The 18,421-nt window shown below is 44.1% G+C and overlaps 1 protein-coding gene across 9 annotated transcripts in view; it reads left to right on the top strand.

The window, feature by feature from the left end:
- Nucleotides 1–18,421, top strand: part of tnikb (TRAF2 and NCK interacting kinase b) — a 64,080-nt gene that overhangs the window by 19,051 nt on the left and 26,608 nt on the right. For 7 of the 9 annotated variants that reach the window (XM_084939987.1, XM_084939984.1, XM_084939986.1 and 4 more), the window contains exons 3-15: nucleotides 5,254–5,310; nucleotides 5,413–5,538; nucleotides 5,718–5,828; nucleotides 6,266–6,356; nucleotides 6,519–6,649; nucleotides 8,332–8,386; nucleotides 8,875–8,953; nucleotides 9,114–9,289; nucleotides 9,401–9,467; nucleotides 10,267–10,465; nucleotides 10,765–10,881; nucleotides 12,910–12,996; nucleotides 17,173–17,367. In XM_084939987.1, coding sequence (XP_084796113.1) covers nucleotides 5,254–5,310; nucleotides 5,413–5,538; nucleotides 5,718–5,828; nucleotides 6,266–6,356; nucleotides 6,519–6,649; nucleotides 8,332–8,386; nucleotides 8,875–8,953; nucleotides 9,114–9,289; nucleotides 9,401–9,467; nucleotides 10,267–10,465; nucleotides 10,765–10,881; nucleotides 12,910–12,996; nucleotides 17,173–17,367 — 1,491 coding nt within the window. The remainder of the gene's footprint in view (nucleotides 1–5,253; nucleotides 5,311–5,412; nucleotides 5,539–5,717; nucleotides 5,829–6,265; nucleotides 6,357–6,518; nucleotides 6,650–8,331; nucleotides 8,387–8,874; nucleotides 8,954–9,113; nucleotides 9,290–9,400; nucleotides 9,468–10,266; nucleotides 10,466–10,764; nucleotides 10,882–12,909; nucleotides 12,997–17,172; nucleotides 17,368–18,421) is intronic. The other 2 variants (XM_084939982.1, XM_084939988.1) reach the window with 1 other exon arrangement.

The following is an 18,421-nucleotide window of genomic DNA, read 5'->3' as shown; positions in this document are numbered from 1 at the left end:
CACTCGGGCTTTCCAACACTTTCTTGTGCTTGGCCTTTCCCTGTTTATTTATTTATTTAGTTATTTTCCCCCTTAAATGTTTGTTGCTTGCTGATCAATATTGCAGCAGTTCTCCAGATTTCTAAAGGATTTTCAAAACTTTTCTTTGAGCATTGACAGTTTTTCAGTCTACTTTACACTGACCTATGAGTGAGACCTCATTAAAGCATAAAACAGGAACTAACTGAAGCAATAAATCAGTGTTGTGTCTACACAGCTTAGTAAATAACCTTGTATCACATTGATTGTTCACATTTCTTTGCTGAAACTATGAAAAATGCCAAAAATAATTGTCAGACATATAATAGTATGTTTGCACCATCAAGGTGATTCCCAAAGAGCTATTAGTTAAAAACATGGCACATCTAAGCATGATGTACAGTGTGTCCTTAAAAACGTGAGGAAACTGGACAAGTGTAGAACAGAGAAGGCCTGAAAATGATCTACAGTGAATAAACAAGCTGGAAGTCATTAAGAAATGGTTAAAAAAATCTAGCAAAGATCTGACACAGAACCTGAGAGATGTATCTGGACATTCAGTGTTTGCACTGTTTACTGAGGCCTCATCAGGAGAGAGGTCCAACAGTTACAGTCCACAGCCATCTAGAAAACACAGTGGGGGTCTGTCATGGTCTCAGGCTGCATTTCATCCAATGGTGTTGGAGATCTTCTCCATATAAAAGTGCGATCAGATACAATACCATCTGGAAACAATGACCCCAAAGAGACAATGCACTAAAAACCTACATGAATAGAAAAGCACAGAGCCTCACTATTGAAGCAGTGTGGGATGATGTTAACAGAGAACAGAACAAACACCCAGAGAAGAACTTTGATGTCTGAGAATTATTCCTGATGACAAAAAGCTGAGTTCAGCCCGTGTTGAAGGGTAAAGGCGGTCATACCAAATGACTTTCCATGTTTCCATGCATTACTGCATCTTTTTCCCATTCTCCTGCAGAATATAAAGGAATTAGTGGTGGCTCAAGACTTTTGCACAGTACTGTATGTTATTATGCAGCAGTTTTGGTGGTCTAGCCCACTTGTGATCAAATTGTTTGCTAAAATGATTTAGACACCTGCTGTAAAAGATGTTTCGGTGTAATTAATCAGTTTTATTCTCGCCGTGTAAATAAACAGAGACAGCAGGAAAGGTGCGTGTGATTTGTGTTTATTCGTCAGGTTTTCCCCGACTGTTAGGCCAGCTCAGAGTTTAGAGCTGTGCACATTTTCTCGTGCGGAGGTACGAGAACACAACGCATTGTTTGTTATTGAGACCCATCAGAGCGAGCATGAATCAAGCTTTACACCGACATTAATGGACAGTTTTGCTTTGTGGTTTCCACTCCTGCCTGTCTGTCATAGAACTGACTGGGAGACAGTGGAGACTAAACTAATTATCATATTTTAAAGGGAGGCTGGTGTACACTTGAGCTTTTAATGGCAGCTGGTGGGTGAAGGTTGGAGTCGGTTCACAGCACATCTACTAAAATGGCATCTGACTAGAAAGGTTTCGATTGGATCGTTAACGACAGATCCAAGGTCAGCTTTCGGTAAAATGTGACTGGCATTGTTAGCACGCTGTGAACCATCAGGCTGGTTTTTAGATCAGCTTTAAAGCAAAAAACTGTGACATTTTCCTAAAGTTATTGACGATTCAAAAGGCTGAATTATCGAACACTTGGCACAGGTGAAAGAAATCGAGGGAGTCGGCGCGATGAAACAGGAAACAAAAGATGTGAGACCCACAAGAGAGACGGAGAGAGAGAACAAGAGACTTTCAGCACTCCGAGGTGATTTCAGCCTGTCAGATATATTCAGTGTCTGATGCAACGCTGAGTAACCGAGACGCCGTCTGCGTGAGTGTGTGTGAGCTTGTCTATTTGAGCGTGTGTGTCTGAATCTGAGGGACTCACATGTGCAAGTGACCCAGTGTGTGAAATATCATGGCCTCCTAACACACACACATGTACACACACACAAACTGCCATCGCTTTGCCTCCTCCAACCCCACATTCATTCATTGCCCTCACTGCCAGGCCTGTTGCTAGGTTACCGTTAGGAAATGGTGTGTGTGTGTGTGTGTGTGTGTGTGTGTGTGTGTGTGTGTGTGTGTGTGTGTGGTGAGGTGGATGAATTTCCACTTTCTCGCTTTAACAGCTGCTGTGATACCGGCTTCGCTTTGAAGGAGGAGGAGGAGACGTTAGACTCAGTGTTGGATTTTAGTTCAGCTTCACTGTAAATTATTTAAACTCAAAGTCGTCACAGTGCTGAAAAAATGGGAGCTAACAGGCTGCGGCGATGTGCCCTGCAGTGAGCGCGGCGCCTTTACCTTTGGAAAGACAAACCAGAGATTGAAGCCATAAGTTGAACAGTTTCCTGAAGACTTTGCACAGCTTTATATTTTAAATGCAGAGTTGAACGCATGGTTATTCTGCGTTATATCTGCAGCATCTGGGAGTATAAATATCAGTGAGTCCTTGGCAAGGGGCGCTGACCGTGAATGAACTATTTTATTAATGGGACAGTTGTTTGCACTTTGTTAGGTACAGCTAGACTTGACATGACAGCATCCATAATGTAAATCTGCCGTGCCAAAGGTGCTCTGCTGGATTAAGATCTGGTGACTGTTGAGGTTATGTGAGTACAGTGAACTCACTGAGGTGATTTAAACTGTGCGACATGTTGTGTTATGTTGCACAACATAAAGTTGGGTACACTGGTTAGAAAGAAATGGACATGGTCAGCAGCAATACTCAGGTTGGTGTTTAAATGACGCTCAGCTGGTACTACACCATTACACCACCCGCAGCCTGAACTGTTGATCCAAGGCAGGATGGATCCATGCTCCGTGTTGTTTTCCCCAAAGTCTGACCCTAGCATCGGAATGTTGCAGGAGAAGTAAACACTCATCAGACAAGACGACGTTTTGCAATCTTCTGCTGTCCAGTTTTGGTGAACCTGTGAATTGTAGCCTCAGTTTCGTCCTCTTAGCTAACAGGAAGGACACTTGTTGTGTTCTTCTGCTGCTGTGGAACATCAGTTTCAAGGTTCAACATGTTGTGTTGTGCACGTCTGTATTCCTTGTTTGTTACAAGTAGCTATTTGAGTTACTGTTATCATTCCAGCAGTCTATCAGCTATTCTGGTAAATGAACTAAATGGCCTTTATTTGTACAGCGCTTTACACATCCAGTCATCCACCCATTCACCCACTGGTGATGGCAGCTACATTGTAGCCACAGCCACCCTGGGGCGCACTGACAGAGGTGAGGCTGCCGGACACTGGCAGTAGGCAACGGGTGAAGTGTCTCGCCCAAGGACACAACGAGTGAGACTGTCCAAGCCGGGGCTCGAACCAGCAACCTTCCGATTACAAGGCGAACTCCCAGCTCTTGAGCCACGATCGCCCCAACTCTCATCTAATCTATAACATCAATAAGGAATTTTGTTCCCAGAGAGCTGCTGCTCGATGCTCAATGTAACGTAAAGTATCGATTCTTACTTCTGTTTGGCTCTTTGTCGTTTTCATCTACCTGACAAGCTACACGTGGCTGAACTCTAGACCAGTCCAAACTTAAAGGTGAATTAATGAGCATAAAATGAATAAATAGTACAGCATGAATATGTAAAAGCATCCCACTTGAATTCAAAAGCAGAGGAGCTCTCAGGTGTTTGCAAAGCACAGTTTTCTGCTACATGTGAAGTGTACTTTCTGGTGATTCATTTTTCACTTCTGTGATGATTATCTGGCCGCACACGTCTGTGAAGTGTAACAGCGACGATAAACAAGCAAGCGGTGTGCTTTTATCGCTGGAGGAAGCTGCAGACAGACACATCTCTCGTGGGCACGTGATCTCTTGTGATCAGAACAGTGTGTTGTCAGACGGGATCACGTAGTAACACATGTGGCAAAAAGTATGTAAAAGGAAAGAATGCAATCCACTCCAACCGTCATAGTTAGTGTGAAGTCATCGGCTTGACAAACCAGAGGGATGCTGTACACTCATGTGGCAGCAGCGTTATCCTTTTAGACTCTGTTGAGTGTTAAAATTTAATAAATACATATAATATTGTATTTACAAAACCTTGAAACGAGCAACTGAGACTGTGAATAGATCAGGAAAGACTTTACCTTTACCTAATCTTCTCACAGAGTTCTCTACAGTCAGACTTGTTTTTGCCCTCTGCTGGCCATTAGAAGAAATACAGGTGTGCAGCACTTCCGGTGCTTTTCTACTCTAATTAATTCATTTTTACTAAAAGCTTCATTCACCCAATCACATACATGCATTCATTTTCTCTGTACCCAACATTTATGCACACATTCACATAACTGTGAATGCACTGGGAGCAGCCCAGGGTTCAGTATCTTGCCCGAGGACACTTCAACGTGCCGATTGGCATAGCAGGTTAGTAGGAGACCCAGCCGCCCCATAATAATGAGGCATAATATGATGCTTCATATGGGAATGAGACATCGACTTCCCCAAGTCTCAAGCAGCCACAAAAACAGCTTGTCAGGTTTCGAACGCCGGTTCTCTGTCAGCTGTATATTTTCCTCTCCAATCTCAGCCGGGCTCCTTACAGTCCAGTTAGCATGCATACAGGATCACAGTTTGGGTTTAAATGCACACTTTCATACATTAAAGACATGTTAAAAATCAAACGTCTTCCATCTGCATCTACCAGCTTCTATTTTAGTCGTTGAGGAAGCCTATTGAAGGAGTTCACATTGGGTTACGATCTAAAGCTGATGGATTCTGTATTATCATCATCATCATCATTCTTTCTTTGAAGTTTCATGGTAAAGGTGTTTTTTTCCAACTGAATATACTGAGAATAAAGGCTGTTGCTGTATTTTCCAACAGTATTTGGAACTTGGATGCATAAAAATCTTTTGGATTTACCTTTACTGAGATCATATTTACAAAAGAGTCTCTGACTGTATATTGTACACTTTTGTTTGTCCACAAATTCTGGACAGATGGACAGTGCAAAACATAAATATGTCCCCAGAAACCTGCTCTGCAGAGGGCTAAGGCCTGCTCATCTGGATTCCCATCAGAAATCGCTCCAAAACAAGGAATTAGAGGAAGCAAACTGGGTTTTCTCTGTTCTTAAGAGATTAAGGGACGGAAATGTTGAGTAAATGTGTCCTAGATCCAAATCCGTGACTCATGTCTTTGATCGCCTCTCCATCTCTGTTCTTCAGGGTCGCCATGTCAAAACTGGCCAGCTCGCTGCCATCAAGGTCATGGATGTCACAGGCGTGAGTGACACACATTGTCTTTAATCCAGCCTTTCTGTTATACTGGTACCGTGTGTGTTATTGGCATTGTGCTGCATCTGTCTCTGTGTTTGTGTGCTTTAGGATGAGGAGGAGGAGATTAAAGCCGAGATCAACATGCTGAAGAAGTACAGCCACCACAGGAACATAGCAACCTATTATGGAGCCTTCATCAAGAAAAATCCTCCAGGAGTGGACGACCAGCTCTGGGTTAGTCACGCGAACACGTTTTGTTAGCTGAACTTAAATCAGTCTAACTGAAAGCTCCCCTGACCCACAACGACAGTACATCCTGTATATAGAGATCAAAGGATGAGATGACTGATAGAGGTTTGCAGTGAAGTACACAGTTAATAATAAACCCTAAAACTGCACGTATGTTTGTGCAGTTGGTGATGGAGTTCTGCGGGGCCGGCTCGGTGACAGATCTGATCAAAAACACCAAAGGGAACTCCCTGAAGGAGGAGTGGATCGCCTACATCTGCAGAGAGATCCTCAGGGTAAGAACCAAAACGCTGTCTCCTATGTTTACATGTTTTTCCACAAAGAGGAGGAACTGAAGAAACACCCAGTTGTTTCCCAGAGGAACACCGTCAGAGTTTTTGCAAAAAAGAAAAAGTCTGCCACATGTGTGTGGACAAAACTGACAAGAAAGGAAATTTGTAAATGTATCTAAAATAAATTAAATCAAATTTATAATATTTATATAAATATAAATTACAGATTTGTAAGGAAAAATGCAGATTGATTAATTATATGTTCACCTGGTTTTGTGTATCTGCATATTTTGGCCTCAAAGAGCAGAACTGAAATAATAAAGCGATGAAGCTCACGGATTAGTGAGCTTCTCCTCTGCCTCCTGCTGTTCTGCTAAAGAAAACTCGCCGTGCTTTGGATCGTAAGACGACCTTTGCCACTTGTTTCCCCTTGTCTCCAGGGTCTGACCCACCTCCACCAGCACAAGGTCATCCACAGAGATATCAAAGGCCAGAACGTGCTGCTGACGGAGAACGCGGAGGTCAAACTCGGTGAGGAAGCAGCAGCATTTATTCTAAGTTCATCCTAATTATGGTGACTTGTGTTATAGTTAAAAGTCTCCTGAGGGGCCGCTCTGGATGCGTGCTGTCAAAAACATAAAATGTACAGCTCAGCACTGCACCGCAGCGCTATAAACAGTGTTTTGTGTGCAGTGGATTTTGGTGTGAGTGCTCAGCTGGACCGTACGGTGGGACGGAGGAACACGTTTATTGGGACCCCGTACTGGATGGCCCCGGAGGTCATCGCCTGTGATGAGAATCCTGATGCCACGTATGACTTCAAGGTAATTTATTCTAACTAACAGTCGTCTCAGGACTGTGCTGCGAGGAGGACGAAGGACTCGGTGAGCTAACTTTAGGCTTAACTTTGTACTAGGATACATCGTCATGGTAACCTATGCTGCACTAAACCACCACTGAGTTTCCTGAAAACCGAAGATCGTTCAGCCCTCGGTTTGTGGATACAGGCTGAAAATGTTCAAGCTCGTTTTACCACACTGTGCATAATAATGACAACCTGAGAACATCGTCCACGGGCGCTTATATTAGTGACGTGTGAAGCCATTTCACACAGGCGTACTGGTTTTGTATTGATCCTATCGTTGGTAATGGATTAGGTTTTAGTTCATATTGATTCTCTGAGGTTAAACAGCACAGCTGGTGTTGCAAAGACGCCAGTTTACCTGATAAACGAAAGGAGACTCGGGTGAAGTCATTAGCACAGGATCATATAAGTGATGATTTATAGAGCTTGTTCTTCCTGCTAAAAGTGTCTCCTCTGTTGGACACGGGCCCCGAGCAAACAATATGAACCAGTCATTCTCAGCCTCCCCAGCTTTATATTAGCACCAGCTTTAAGCTTGAGCAGGAGTTTTCTTCACAGCGAGTCGTTTGGGATGACCTGAGACGCTCTCTTGGCTCATGTTGGTCGATTTTCGCTGTCTTCATCCTGCCATAGGACAGCATTTGTCTCTGAGGTTTTCCTATAACAGCTCTCATCCTCCATCTCCTCTGTGCTAATGTGTCTATATGTATCCCTTCAAACTGCTCATATTTAGTTTTGCGTCTTGTTTTAATTACAAAGTTACAGCAGTGCTGTACAGTTTATGGGTCTGCTGATTTCCAGCTCAGCTACGCTTCATAAATCGTGTTTTTGCCTGGATGCTAAACATTAGCGTAACAGCTGATCTGATCAGCTCGGTGATGTCTCCGTGTTTGTTTGATTTGAACTGAAGGAGCATTTAAATCTGCACTTAATAAGCTGGGATAAGATCTCACGAGTACAGATCCAGTTTAACAGAGCACGCGTGATTTTCCACACTAGGCAAACAAACCTAAATAAGTACACTTTAAAACAAAGGAAAAGGTAAAGTTTTTCCTGCTTTTCTTTTTTATTAAATTGCCCTCACGGAGCTCCTATAGTTCAATTTCTCGTCCGAGTCAAACTGCTTGTAGCTGTGAACAAACAGCGAGCACTGACCTTTAAAAACAATCCCTCTCACATCATATCTGTTGTTTTTTGGAGTTGTGTAATCTCTGATTATTGCTACCCGAGCGCACCAACAGAAAGGAGTGTCGTTCCTTCAGAGAGCTGAAATCAGTGGGTCTGCAGCGGTTACTGTAAGAGGAGCGCGCTGTAATGGGGACAGGACGAACCCCTGTGGCGAGCTGGTGGAGGATGTGCGCCTACACCATTAACTCCAACCCTCCGGGGCTTTACGTGACGAGAAAGCCTGAGTCCGTCTTACAGCACGAACAGCTCAGATCTGCACCTAAAAACAGAAACATAATAATAATAATATGGTTGAAATGTTAAAGACGGGCATCTCCAGCACAGGCACAGATGGGGAGCTGACTATATTTTTATCGCTTAACAAGTACACCGATTGGCGCGCCGATCTCCTGAAAGTGTTGAGTCGGTAACACGTTGGGAGGATGTGAACGTTTCGTGTTTCTCTCTCTGCAGAGTGATCTGTGGTCGCTCGGTATCACAGCCATAGAGATGGCAGAGGGAGCGCCACGTAAGTGTGATTACACCGTTATCAGCTGACACTCACAGCACAGTTTGTCTGCGAGCTAAACGACTAAATCGATGTCTTTTTCTTTTTTCTCTTGCTGCTTTGCACCTCTTCTTCTTCTTCCTGTCTCCTTCCCCTCCCCTTCTTTTATCCTGCAACTTTAAATACTTCCTTTCCTTTCCTCTGCCTTCCTTTCCTTTGCTCTCCTTTCCTTTCCTATTCTCCTGTCTTCTTCTCCCATTTCATGTCTCATCATTTCTTGTCTCTTGTCCTTCCCTTTTGTCTTATTTCCTGTTCTTGCTCCACCTTTGCATCATTTCCTTTCTTTCATCTCCTCTCCTTTCCTTTATCCACATTTTGGCACCTTTCCTAATCTCATCTCCTCTCTCCCATTTTTCCTTTTTAATTTTTTAAATTCCTATCTTTTTGCTTTCTTGCTTTCTTTCCTTTCCTCTCCCTCTGCTCTCCTTTCCTTCCTTTTGCCTCCTCAGCTCTGTGTGACATGCATCCAATGAGGGCGCTCTTCCTCATCCCCAGAAATCCTGCCCCGAGACTCAAATCAAAGAAGTGGTGAGTCACTTAAACGCACACATGCTGTCAGACATCTATACAGTAACACGATGTGACCGTGGCCTGTAAGAGGGTAAAGCTGCAGCTCTCCCTTTAATGAAGCTGCTGTTTTAAGAGAGAGAGTTATCAGCGATTAACTCGTGTGTGTGCTCGCGGTCAGGTCGAAGAAGTTCCAGTCGTTCATAGAGAGCTGCCTGGTGAAGAGTCACAGCCAGAGGCCGAGCACCGAGCAGCTCCTCAAGCACCCCTTCATCAGAGACCTCCCCAACGAGCGGCAGGTCCGCATCCAGCTGAAGGACCACATCGACCGCACCAAGAAGAGGAGGGGCGAGCGAGGTGAGCAGGCACCCCACCCCCACTAACTCACCTCAGCTCACAGCTGCCTGAAGCCTCCGCTGTCAACAGATGTAAACACTGACCTGAAATCTGTGTTTGTTTTCCCCTCAGATGAGACGGAGTACGAGTACAGTGGGAGTGAGGAAGAGGATGAAGAGAGGGACATAGGAGAGCCCAGGTATGTTTACTCATGCCGTAGCCTCCACTGTAGCTGCTGGTGTTAACAAGCAGAAATCTAATCAAAACTGAAGCACCACAAATCCAGTTCCTGGAGTGGCCACTGGAGTCTGGCAGCGACAGTGAGACGCTCCCCATCGACTCCCACAGCTTTGCAACAGAAATGAACGGTTTACAGCCTGTTAAAACAAAATGTTTTGGTCTTTGTAGATACCTTCCACCTTCACAACAGTGTTTAAAACAAAATAACTCACGTGTTTAAATTTATTTAGGGCTTAAAGTTAGAGGTCTGGCTGCTCTGTGCTACAGCTGTCTATTAAACATCCTTTCAGCTGACTCAACGCTGACACCAGCCTCAAGTGGCCACTACAGGAACTGCAGCTTCTTGGAACTTCAGCTGTAGCTTCACTTGCAGTCTCAGAATTTACCGCTTCATATAACAACCATGGACTAACTTACAGATATGACACTTTAACAGTTTACGAATGCAGGCAGTTCACTTTCTGTAACTCCACCCTCTCATCTGACTATGCTCACTTTTAGCTCCAAAAAACATGATGGGTGTTCAGAAAGAGAGTTCACAAACAAATGTGTAACATTATGGTGGCTAAACTTCTCTTTTATTTAGCAAAGAACTGCTATATGCTCCCATTATTACTGCTGCTCATCCATAGGTTTTACGTTTTGTGTGTTTTTTAGCGGTGCAGCAGAGAACAAAGAGCCAAACCTCATTTATAAACTGCCAACCTATAAAAACAGCAGATTCGCTAAAACTCAAACAAGTCTTAATCCTGTTCCAGCTCCATCATCAATATTCCGGGCGAGTCCACGCTGAGGCGAGACTTCCTGCGTCTGCAGCTGGCCAATAAGGAGCGGTCGGAGCTGATCCGGCGTCAGCAGCTGGAGCAGCAGCAGAACGAGGAGCACAAGCGCCAGCTACTGGCCGAGAGACAAAAACGTATAGAAGAGCAGAAAGAGCAGCGGCGACGGCTGGAGGAGGTAGATTTAAGACCGCAGATAATAATAATAATGACAACGATAGTTACGTTACACACAGGAAGTCGATACCGATGTGACAGCACAAAAGACACAAGAGAGATTTGTCCTTCGGCGGTTTGAATCTGCGAGAAACAGATCAGAATGATTATAAAATCACTTTTCCTGCATGTGAAACACATCACACCTGTTTGTTAGCACCTCAGCTCATCCAAACGCCAGGAAAACATGCCTGACGCACACACACACATGGACATGCAGACAGCTGAGGTGTTGTTGTGTAAAACGGTTTCCACCTACAGCAACAGCGTCGCGAGCGAGAGCTGAGGAAGCAACAGGAGCGAGAGCAGAGGAGGAGGTATGAAGAGATGGAGCAGCTCCGCCGCGAGGAGGAGAGGAGGCACGCCGAGAGAGAGCAGGTACGGAAACACCTGACTGACAGGTGTCATACGAGGGGGTGTGGCTTCTCAGCACATCTCCTGTCAGTTACTCTGATGAGCGATTGAAACATGGAAACGTCACATCCGACGGCTCAAATCAGAGAAGACACTACAGAGATGATGTAAAAGGAGAATTTCACATATTGTAGATGCTGGCCTCCAGACACCAGGGGGCGCTGTAGAAAGAATTTATGGTACTTAATTTGTACATTAATCATAAATAAATGAGCTTTACAACAACTAGAACAGGGAACAGGAACATAAACTTCTTACAAAGAATAAGAGACTTAAATAAGCTCTCACTAATCTTTGAAAATTATTATTAATGTCTTAGGAAACAACTCGCAGCTGTTACACGAGCAAATTTGAACCAATTGTTAAATAAACACAAATTAATTACCTCTACTGTTGTAGCAACACATTCATAATAAACCAGATGGTGTTTCCCTGAAAATTCTCGGTGTTCCGACCAAATCATCGATGACTGTGCGCTCTGTCTCTCACTTTGAGCTCAGCTCTGTGTTTTATTGCTTTACACACTCAGTTAGCTGAAAGTTAAAGGAGCATTTTTCCTCATTTTACTTCTGCTTCACAGCCTGTGAGAACTCTCGTGCTGCATTACTCCTGCATTATTCATGCAGGGTTTAAATGAGACCTGAATTAAAGAAATTTCCAAGCTGCATTATGGGAAATGAAGGTTTTTAATGTCTCTAGAGCTTATCCTACAGTGGGGATTAAAAGTCAGCATGACTCAGCTTAAAACTACATGACTGTAAAACTTCATTTTACCTCAAAAATGTATGCAAAAATGTATTATTGTGCAGTAAAAGGCTGTGCCAATATTTTAAGCACCAACACAAATAATCCTCCTTTAATCCGTCTACAACCTTTGATGTGTGATGTGTGTAAAAATGGTAAACAGATCATTTAAAACAGTCGTGGTCTACACGGAGCTTCTGTTCTAACTGTGTGACTACAGTTCATGACGTTTTCCACATTTAAAATATTCAGATTGTAACGACAAACATGGTACTTTTTTCAAGTTTGTGGCTTTAATGCATTTTAAATTTGGCATTTAAATTGGATTTAATCAAAGAAGGTTGTAATTAGTTAGCTTTTTGTGTTTCTGGACCAAAATGGAAATTCAGTCATGTTGCTTCAGCCTAAAAATACATTTACTCAAACCTCTAATTTCGGAGGTTTATAATTAATGTCAAACAATTCTGCGATTATAGATTACTGTTTTTGTCCCAAAACTTTAAGCAACAGAAAGCAGCCACTTGCAGATATTATCCCTCTGCAGCCTTTATCGATCGTTTTATGGAGCCGGTCACTCGTGAAATGTGACAACAGAACATTTTCTAGTCCAGAAAAATCTGTGATGTGACTGAGGGGAAAAATGCTAAATGATGAGCCTTTAAGGTTTCACCGGATGATGAGGAGCATATCTGACAGACAGAGAAAACTCTCGTTTTAACGTTTAAACGTGCGCTACGTGAAGGTTTTACACACAGATGTGGGCTGTGTGCTCGTTGTGGTTCGGGTTGTTTTTTTAACAAAGTTGCTGATTTTCAGCTGCAGGGTCGCCACACGTCCAGCCTGATACTGTAACACACGAGACTTAAATGACTCGTAGTTAACTTCTCAGCAGCGCTTCCTTAACGCTCTCTCAGACAGAGATTTCTTCCTCTTGCACAGCTGATTTCACACTGATCTTTAACACTGCCATCTTAATAATAAGCATGTTGTCTTTCTGTTCTACTAATTACGGCCTCCTGCTGTTCCTCTTTTTTCTCTCCTCGCCTGTTCCTGACTAAATCCCTACTTTCACACCTCTTCAACAAATCTCCTACTTTTGGCTGTCCTCCTCCTCTTTCCTTTTTCCTTTTCTTCTATTTCCTCCTCGGGTGATGTCACTGGTTGCCTGGGCTCCGATTCGCTTCCATTTCTCCTGGTCGCTCTCTGATTGGCTGCCTGTGGTGCTGGCTGGGGCTGCTGATTGGTTAGGAGTATATCCGTAGACAGCTGGAGGAGGAGCAGAGGCAGCTGGAGATCCTGCAGCAGCAGCTCCTGCAGGAGCAGGCCCTACTGCTGGTAACACAACACACAAACACACACAGACTGATGAAGGGCAGAGCCTAACGTCGGGCTCAAAGTACCCTGCTTTGATTTTTATCCAGGTTTATTCACATAAAACGCAAAGTGCCTTAAACTCTAAGATACATAATCTGAAATATTACAGTGAAAGCTTAAACAATCAGATGGCTGTTTTTTGGCGACAGCGGGGAGGAAGAACTCCCCGTTAACAGGAAGGGACTTCCAACAGAACCAGACTCAGAGACGTGTTGACGTCTGCTGTGATCGGTTGGGGGAAGAGGAGAAAGAGAAGTGAAAAAACAGAAGCATGAACTAAAAGCAGATTTGTTAATCCTATTCCAACCCTGGATTCTACAAATGTAGCAAGCTTGGTCATTCAAACCACAGATGGGTGCAGCTGCCACGATAACTCGTTTGTTATTGAAGTCCTGTTTGAAATCTCGAAACCCTTTTTTCATGGACATTTATAGAACCACAAGTCTTTTTTGCTTTCAACCAGAGCAGTCGCCCCCTGCTGGCAGGTAGAAAAAGAAATCAGATTTCAGGCAGTAGCATGTTGGCTTAGACCCAGAGGTTACGTTGGTTTAAAAAAACAATATTTATTATTTGGGCATTTTTGAATGCAGCAGCCGTGACGACTAAACAGGAAGGAGAGAGCAGGGGCTGCTGCATTTTTTGGCCTTGTCGTGGTCACCGGTGAGCTAACCTGGAACTCGGGGAAAGCTTCACTGTGTGTTTTCACACAGTGGTGATCATTTGAATTTGTTTGTGTTAATTGTTAAAACGCTACATGATTCATTCACATAGGAAGGGCTTCAGGTCTCCAGGCCTGGGATTGATGCTCCCGGGTGAGTTCAGTGGGAGGCTGATGTGCAGGCTAGCTGTCCAGGAGCCTTGGGAGCAGCTTTAGGTTTGCTTGATTTCTAAGCTTCGTTATGTTCTGCAATAAGTTTTAGGAGGTTTTCCCACCCAGAAGCACCTGGAAATGCCTCGTTTGTCTGATAAGCACTAAGGATGCTACATTATACCTGGTGAAGAATGCTTCTAGCTCCAAGTTTGCTTCCTCTACCACTCACCCAGTGCTTTACAGCCTCCTAATCTAAAGTCAGTTTGATGTGCATTAACAGTTAACAGTGTGGGGCTTTTTCTCCTGCTGAGTGGGCATCATGGTTGCCTTCTTTGTATCCTCTATCCAAGCAACTTCCTCAACTAAACCACAAAGAGTGTTTGCAGCACTTAAAAAATTCCTGAAACAACCATTTCCTGCTGAGCGCTTTGAGTCAGAAGAACAACTACAGAAAAAATAATCTCCTGAATCTGTCCGGAGTTCAAACAGCACGTTTCTGTTTCACACACGGATAAATCAGTTGATTTATAATAGCTCTGAATCAAGGGAGAAACAGATGGACTGATTACCTTTCAACCTAACAAGCCGCTACTAAACCCCAAAGTAAAGGAAGACCTCGTACGGAGCAGGGAGCATTCACCCATAAAGGAGTGGGCTGCGTTCCTAAAACTTCCACCTGATGAAATTCGTTCAGTAAAAGTCACCAATGGCCCTAAAATGTAAGATGTCAGGGCACGATTGGTCAGGTTTCCCCAGGTACACGAGAGACTTTAGATGATAATCGTTCGAGGCAATGAGACCCCAGCTTCACGCTCATCTCTCAGAAAGCAACTGAAATAACACTCTCTGAATATTTTATAATAATAATAATAATGGATTGGATTTATATAGCGCTTTTCAAGGCACCCAAAGCGCTTTACAATGGCACTATTTATTCACTCTCGCATTGTCACACTGGTGGAGGCAGCTACAGTTGTAGCCACAGCTGCCCTGGGGCAGACTGACAGAAGCGAGGCTGCCATATGGCGCCATCGACCCCTCTGGCCAACACCAGTAGGTGGTAGGGAAACGTGTCTTGCCCAAGGACACAACGACCAGGTCGCCCCAAAGCTGGGGACTTATTTATGTCCCTTTAAACGTTTAAATTATTATAATTACAATAACAGCTCATGACTCACACACTCTGTCCTTAGAAGTCAGTTTTAAAAGGTCCCAATCGAAACCAAATCACTAAGATTATTGTCTGAGCGATGGCATGTTCAGGTGCAAAGAGCGAGGTCCAGGTCTGCAGGAAGTCACTTCCAGAATCGGCTCTCATTGGTTCCTAAAACTCAAAGCAGCATGGTTTCCAGGAAGTCTGCCTGTTTATTGTTTACTCAAATAAATAAAGTGTGACGCGAAGGTGAGGCCAGTCAATAATCGATCAATACCAACCAAGCCGAGATGACTCACGCGTCGGGTTTTTCTTTTTTTCACAGAAAAAGTTAACAAACGTCAAATCAATCAGCACACACAGCAGTGGGCGTGTCAGTCGATGGCCGCCGGCGCTGGGAAGACTTTATTCAGCTTCACTGTTTGTGATGATGCGTCTTCCTCAGTCAGTGACATCAGAACAGTCAGGGGTGCAAACTGATCAGTATGCACACACACACACACACACCGTGTTTCCATATCTTTGTGGGGACATGTAATTGACATAATGCTTTCCCCAACCATCAAAATGAGTGCCTAATCCTAACCCTGACACTAAACCCACATTGTGAGTCTGAAACGTCTTCAAACTCGTGGGGACCGGGATTTTGTCCCCAGAAGGGCCGTGGTCCCCACAAGCACAGTAAACTTTCAAGTTTTGGTCCCCACAAAGATATGTAAACACGGTCACACACACACACACACGCCTAAAAGGTCTGCTGCAGTCACACATGGCTCAGATAAATGCCAGACCTCTAAAGGGACGTCACAGTGTGAGGAGAAATGTCAGCCGATGGCATTCAGCACGTCACTTATAACCTCGACATAAGAACACACGCTTCTCTAAGACTTTTTTTAATATTTAAGAATTTTCCTCTTTAAGTCAATTAATAGAGAAACAAATGGGGGGAAAGAAGTAAAGTATAAAGTGCGGGATTCGTTTCAAAAAGCTTATTTTACATTGATAGTGACTGTAATAGTTCTATATTCTGATGCTTTAAATGAATATTAAAATTGTGCAGCACCATCAAAGTTTGCCTTGAACCAAGAGCTGCAGACGGCGTGCAGCTCTGCATGTTCCTGTGGCTGCAGCTCGGCTACACACTGACGTTCCTTTACGCTGAGCCAACGCAATGACCAGTGTCATTTCCAGCATCTTTACCTTTAGTAGCCGTTACTTTCATTTCATGTCACAGATCAGCTCAAAGACTGTGAGAAGAACTTGGGTGGTAAGAAAAAGGTGGAGCTCATAGAACTAATTAGCACCTGCAGGAGAGAGCACCGCACAAGCAAAGTAAAACAAAGACACCCAGAGCTCAGGTGGCTCGGAGGTCATTATCAAGATACATCAAATTAAACGTGTTTGTGAGATCATAAAACAACTCCTCCCCAGTGCAGTGTCACTCCATGCTGCTTAGTTTTGGTGTATCATTCATTAAAATAACCAAAAAGCAACTCAAAGGTTCGACAGCGTCTAACACGTCAGGCCTAACGTGCAGGATGGAAGCAGCAGAGACGGACCTCGCACGTTTATTCTACTCAGAGGCAGCAGCAGAGTTAGCCAGCATGGCAATTAGATTTTTGAACCATCAAATGTTTTGTAATTGTGTTGCAGTCACTGGAGTGCTCTTGGATCATTTCTCCACCCACAAATGTCTACTCCTAATAGCCAGTGGCAGAGCTACTTCCTTCCAAACTGCAGCTGATAGCTGGAATTAACCAGAGCTTCTGAGGAAGTCGTGTGATTCTTTCTGCATGTATCTAAAAGTTCAATCAAAGAGCTCCACTTTTTCAGCTCTCTCTCATCCTGATAGTCAGCAGTGTCAGCAGGCTTCGCAGTCTGTGGGAGAATCTCAGTGGGTGGGTTTTGCATTTGGTCTAAACACACCACAGGACCAGTGCTCTGGTGTCTACATGCAGATCAAATGCAAGCAGGGGCACCGGTCTCAAGACGTGCAGGATAATTAAAGTAATATAAAGGTTTCTCTTTGCACTCATGTGCACACAGGCCATGTTGAGCTGAGGTCTGGAAAAAAGCACACGAGCCTGTTTGTTTGCGGACTTTGTGATCCTTGTTGTTTTTATCTCCGCAGTTCGACCTGTGCTCACCTGACGTCTCTCTGTTCTGTGTGCAGGAGTACAAGAGGAAGCAGATCGAGGAGCAGCGGCAGGCCGAGCGGCTGCAGAGGCAGCTGCAGCAGGAGCGGGCGTACCTGGTGTCGCTGCAGCAGCAGCAGGAGCCGGCGCGACCGCCACAGGACAAGAAGCAGCTGTACCACTACAAGGATCAGGCGCCCAGCAGCAACGACAAGCCCACCTGGGCCAAAGAGGTAGCCTGCAGGGCCGGAGACACACAGTTTCACACTACGAGCCTTACTTTCATTTCTTTAATTTAGTGCTGGTGCATGCTTCTGGGGGGGCAAAAGTCATTTAAGTACAACATTTAACCGGCAACATCATTTATGTTGATGAGTGTGGAAGAAGCTGTTTCAAGGCGGCTTTGCTCTGATTGGCTGCCCCTCGCAACAGAGGTGGCCATATTAGTGATACCCTGTCCCCCGCTGACATCACACAGAGCCAAAAGTAGAAAAAAAACTGATTGTTGATTGTTTTGATGCTTTTGATCGATTAATACAAACAAATTTTTGTATAAAATAAAGACAAAAAATGAAGAATACAGCTACATTTAAACAAGTTTTTTGCCACATATTATGAGAAACATTCGATCGCACTAAAAGTTAGACTATTGTTTGTTTTTCCTTTGTGACTATTGGAAAAGTGGTTAAGCACCAACACCTTCCAACATGTTTCAAGAAAAGAGCTTTTACCGCTCTGAGGATGTGACGCTGCTGTGGAAACAGCCACAGGTTCAAAGGCGGTGCTGCTAGCATCCAAATGTGCACACATACACTCAGGTGAAGCTTTGCTGCAAAGACAAAAGGCTGGTTTATATGTGGGAGCAGGAACAAGACTCTACCCACTGAGCAGCTTGTGGTTCCACTCAGACTCACACAAACAGATGTTTCCATTTATAGGAGCACTAACTGAGCTGGAGTCGTGTGAATCAAAGGCCAGCGCGCTCTGCTTGTTCAGGACGCGCTTCGAGTTTTCCACCCTGCAGGTATCATCGGAGCTGATCTGCAGAAGAGTCTGCGCTAAACCTCAAAGTGACAACTTTCTGACTTCTTTCATTTTCCAGGTGAAACAGCAGAGCGACAACAAACAGGCAGAGAAACTACCAAAATAAGAGTTTCATTTTAAAAAGGCTTGATGTGTAGTGACGTGCAGCCAAATTGATTTGAGTCATCCGTGTTCGTCACTAACAGTGTGATGAGCTCAGCGTGTTAAAGGTCAAACTGTGAGTCGTAGTGAGATGGTTTTTTT

This window comes from Perissodus microlepis, chromosome 9 (assembly GCF_051167445.1).
Source record: "Perissodus microlepis isolate ML-2025 ecotype Zambia chromosome 9, ASM5116744v1, whole genome shotgun sequence".
NCBI classification, from domain to species: domain Eukaryota; kingdom Metazoa; phylum Chordata; class Actinopteri; order Cichliformes; family Cichlidae; genus Perissodus; species Perissodus microlepis.
The sequence above is the reverse complement of the archived record's forward strand: the minus strand, read 5'-3'. Positions and strand labels throughout refer to the sequence as shown.